This window comes from Corapipo altera, unplaced genomic scaffold (genome assembly GCF_003945725.1).
Source record: "Corapipo altera isolate COAL_440 unplaced genomic scaffold, ASM394572v1 103970, whole genome shotgun sequence".
NCBI classification, from domain to species: domain Eukaryota; kingdom Metazoa; phylum Chordata; class Aves; order Passeriformes; family Pipridae; genus Corapipo; species Corapipo altera.
The window spans coordinates 1-4,732 of NW_020886278.1; the positions used below are offsets into that span (position 1 = coordinate 1).

At 53.7% G+C, this 4,732-nt stretch overlaps 1 protein-coding gene across 1 annotated transcript; it reads right to left on the reverse strand.

The window, feature by feature from the left end:
* Positions 1-15: 15 nt before the first annotated feature.
* On the reverse strand, positions 16-4,191 carry LOC113941109 (bile salt-activated lipase-like). The gene is made up of 10 exons (XM_027632265.1): positions 3,942-4,191; positions 3,278-3,428; positions 2,727-2,849; positions 2,186-2,383; positions 1,960-2,090; positions 1,662-1,769; positions 1,340-1,457; positions 866-1,052; positions 417-620; positions 16-278 (listed from the first exon to the last, which is right to left on the reverse strand). Exons 1-10 carry the CDS (start codon positions 4,005-4,007, stop codon positions 77-79), a joined length of 1,488 nt encoding a protein of 495 aa, XP_027488066.1. The 5' UTR covers positions 4,008-4,191; the 3' UTR covers positions 16-76.
* Between the last annotated feature and the right edge of the window lie 541 nt (positions 4,192-4,732).

Sequence of the window (4,732 nt, forward strand, 5' to 3'; positions counted from 1 at the left end):
TGATCCTGAGAAGTTACTGGGCAAAGGCAGCAGGCTGAAGGGCTGCAGCAAAGGACAAATGTGGAACAGGAATCACTCACCCAGTGCTGGCAAAGTTGGTCCAGTAAGCGATCATGTCCTTGGAGACAGTCCTGTGCTTGGGCCAGTAGGCCAGGGGGGTGGTAAAGGGCTTCCCAAAGACATACTGCAGGTCATCAGCGTGGTCTGCCCCAACCCAGCTGGGGTAGACGGGCATGCGGGACGGCTGGGAGAACAAGTAACTGTATGTCTTGGCACTCCTGGGGAAACAAAAGAGACTGGCTAAGCAAGGGGAGAGCAGAGCTCTCTTAACCTGCTCCTCAGCCCCTTCTGCTGAGAATGCAGCATTTTGGTCCCCCAGTCCAGCTCAGTCTTTCTACCAGGGCTGAGCTGCTCACCGGGCATTCTGCACGTGCAGATTCAGGGTCCACTGTGTGGGAACCAGGAAGATGTAGTCAGTCATCAGCGCCACCACTGTCTTCTTCATGACCTCCTGATTCGGGTTCTTGTCCCAGCTCTGGGTGTAGATACTGTACGTGGCGTTGGCTCCAGCCTCGCCCCTGTCCACGGTCAGTGCTTTGATCAAATTGTAGATCTCTTCCCTGAAAAGACAAGCCATATCAACTAGTCACTGACCAGCAGCTTCCAGTGGGGCACAACTCTTGCCTGGCCCTTTCTCTTGAAGGCTCTGGACTCAGCAACACAAGCCCTGGGCACCCAGGCTCAGAGTGACACCCTGTTTTGAAGGCCGAGCCCTGTCCACTCAAGTCTAAGCACTCAGAGTTTGGGAGCTACATTAAAGAGAAGATTCCTCCTGTTGAGGGTTTCCAGAGCCTCTCTCACTTACGCAGTGATTTTCCTCAGTGGGGCATTGATGGCAGGTAAGTCCACGCCAGCGAAGAAGTGCCCGTCCATGTCATTGACCCCAACCAGGTAGTCAATGTCGGCAGTGTTGGCAAAGAGATTCTCTGGCATGTCTGGGAGGAAATCTCCATCGACCACAGGAGTGATGGCCAGGGTGTGCACCAGGGCAGCTGCAGCAGGAGATAAACCCAGAGTCTGTTAGGAGGTGAGAACAGACAGGTGTGTGGTCTGCAATGACTCAAAGAGCTCTGGAAAAATTAGGCTGAAGTGGGCTGTGCTCATCCAGCACAACGTGCATCTGCCTATGGAAGGGTGACTGCAAGATCTGGCATTATTGCCCTCCTTCTGAAGGACACAAGCACTGCTTCAACACTCCTGGAAATCACTCCAGTGCCCTGCCAGAGGTCTGGGGAGCCCTGGCTGGATGGGGAATCACCACATGGGCCAGGGGACTTACTGGGCAGGTTGGTCAGCTGCAGGTGGTAGGCGAGTGTCAAGGATTTGGGGTCAGAGACACGAAGGCAGTTGGCCAAGGTGGCGGTGTTGTCTGTGGGGCAGCCCAACTTTTCTCCGAGCTGCAGGAGGAGAGAGAAAGAAACCTCCTAGCATTACCTCCCAAAGACAGAGGTTATTTTTATAGAGGCTGAGGGGTGGATGTGTTTTAATCTTCAAAGCATCATGTTTCCAAAGTTCTGTTGGGCACAGCTCCTAGTTATGCTCTCCTCTAGGGCATCACTTTTTTGTTTTTTCCAATCACTCAGGCAAGACTCGAACATTACCTTTTTAGCCCAGAAGAGCGGGTCCCTCTGGATGGCCCAGCTGCAGAGCCCGACACCGCTCTGGCTGATGGCTCTCTTGAACAGGCCCTTGTTCTTTGGGGACAAGCTCTGGGGTGAAGAATGGAAACAAGAGGGTTCCAAGTAAGAATTCACGAAGACACCATGGTGTGCCAGACCCCACTGATCACCTCACAGGTTGTGAACCCAGCCTGGGGAGGAAAGTGTCACAGTGCCAAGGGGTCCCTCTCCCCCATTTACACAGAAGTGGCTCTAGTGGGGAGTGACAGAGACAACTCACCTGCAGGGAGACACTGACAGCACCGGCCGATTCCCCAAAGATGGTGATGTTTTCTGGGTCACCCCCAAAGGCCTTGATGTTCCTCTTCACCCAGGCAATAGCCATGTGCTGGTCCTTCAGCCCGTAGTTCCCTGAGCGGCACAGAGCACTCACCACTGAGCAAGGGCACAGCAAAGCTGACCCAGCACAGGGTCCCCCCCAGACACAGAGGGAGCAGTGCTGGTACCTGGCATGTTTTCATCTCCCGTGCTCAGGAAGCCCAGGGGCCCCACACGATAGTTGACAGTGACCACGATGACGTTGCCCCGCACAGCGATCTCCTCGCCATCGTACAGGTAGTCAGCCAGGAAATTGGGTCCCTGGCTTTCTCCCACCAGGAAGGCACCACCATAGATGAAGACCATCACAGGCAGGTTGGTAGAGACTGCCAGGGGAGCAAGAGGAGCAGACTGAGCCACAACAGAGCCAGGAGGTGCAGCCCATCCAACCCCTCACCCACTCCCTGAGCATCACTGCACCTGGGCAGGAACAGACAATGCTCTGCCATCACCTGTGGCCAAGGAAATCCTTGTTCTGCACAAGAGGCTGAACCTCCCAAGAGGCTGCAGCTGGGGGTCGTTGCCTGACACAGTTCCCACCTTTCTCCCCAAAATCACTGCTCAGCACTTGCCCTCTATGGGAATGTAACTGCTGAGAGATGCTCCAGAATAATCTGTGCATAAAATGCAGCTGGGAAGCTCCTGCCCAGGTCCCTGCTAAGCACATACCCTGTCTCCTGGCTTGAGGGATCCATATGTTCAGGTAGAGACAGTCCTCTACCCCACGGACATCAGTCTGGGTGAGCGTCATCTGCATGCAGCGATTCTTGAATGATTTTGCCTTCAGTGTTCCTGAAAGGAGAGAGGGAAGACAGCATGTCCTAGTTAGGGGCATCAGCTCCGTCCACTGGTTGCAATCCACCCATCCTTTGCTCTCTGAGTCCAGTGCAGAGGCAGAAAAGCCTCCCCAGCCACTGTAACCGGTCTGAGGGAGTGACAAATGGGAGCCTTGCCCCTGTGAACTAGCTCTGGACAGCCATGGCTGGGGGAGGGCAGGTGCAGGTGCCTTGCTTTGGTTTTGTTACTTTCTGGGGTTACTTGAGTTGCTTGGGAACACCGAGACACAGACTCTCAGACCCTCCAGGAGACAAAGAGCTTCTTCTTGGCTCTGCTTAGTCGATAAAAGCAGGCAACAACATCTTTGGCTTGCCAAAAACAGACTAAAAGAGAAGCAAAAAAAAAAAATCCCAGGCCCAAGGGATTCAAAGGGTTGGTCTTACCAACCCAGCCAGGATGAGGTTCAGGGTCTTGCAGAGTCTTTGGAGGGGCAGCAAAGGGAATCCCTCTGAAAATGTCGACGTAGCTCCCAAACAGTCCCAGTTTCTTACTCTCGCCTTCCACAAAACCGCCCTCGGTGTACACCACACCCAGCTACAGGGGTACCACAGAGAAGAGACAATCTGTTGCTCAGTTCCTCGTGCCTCTCGCTTCCCATGCCACCAGCACCCACACCTTGCCCTGGCAAGTCCCCCACACAGACCCACTCACAGCCCGCCCTCCCTGTCCGTGCCATTGGATCCCTGTGGGAATCCCACAGGGAGGTGCCACTGGAGCTGCGATCATGTAGGTGTCCTGCAGGTGACCCTTGGAGCAGAGAGGCAGCAGCAATTCCTACACACTCCCAAAGATAAATGGCAGAAGGAGAGGACCTTCAGCCCCCTGGGGTGTAAACCTGGCCAGACCTGACACAGAACTGTGCAGGAACTCTTGGGAAAATGTCCCTGAGAGCCTCTGCCATGTTGAGGGCAGGAAAATACTGTGCCCCAGCTGCCAGACCTGCAGGCCCTCTGTCAGGGATCCAGATCGGGTGTAACAGGGGTTTGCTCACTCAGGCAGGACAGGTGAAATATGTTGCCAAGCCCTGAGAAGTGCCTTTGTACTTACGGTCGCAGCCCAGGTCACCCCCAGGGAGGAGCACAAGGCCAAGCACAGGATCCCCCAGCGAGCCATGGTGAGGGCACACCTGAGGAGACAGTGCCCAGCTGGAAAGCTGGTATATATACAGTGAGGGGGCAGGTGTGTGTCAATGCCATGGGCCAGCCTTGGCTCTGAGGTGAACCAGAGAAGCCTCCACACACTTGTCCTTGAGTAGCCTGAGGCCAGTCCATGGCTGAGGTAGAACTGGCACTGCCGTGTGAGAGCCCTGCAGGTGTTGCTTTTGTGGGCTGGAGGCCAAACTGAAGGAAATAATTCAGTCTAAGAAAACTCCAGAAGACATAAACAACACTGATGAGAAGCCTCATCCAAGTGCAGGAGGCTGAAATCATATTAAGCCGCACAATAAAACATATTATTGGCAACCTTTGAGAAACCTTGTGCTCAGAACACACTGGGGAATGCACAAGACTCAGAAAATGACAGCAATCCTTAAAGATGATTCCATCCAACATCAGCCAAGTTCACACATAATCCAGAATTTCTATCTTCACTTTATAGTCACTCCCATCACAAAGCCTGAAGTCTTCCTCCTCCTCCTCATCACCCTCATCACCCTCATCTCTCTGCATGCTCATCTGCCAGCTGCTCTTTGACATCCTCACTGCTTGTTGTATTTGCCAAGGAGACAAATACAGGGGGGGAACGGACAGGACATAAGGATCAGGCTTTGAAATCTGTCTCTAACAGAAAACTCAGCTGCCAATGCAATACCTTTGCACATTCAATCACAGAGCTGG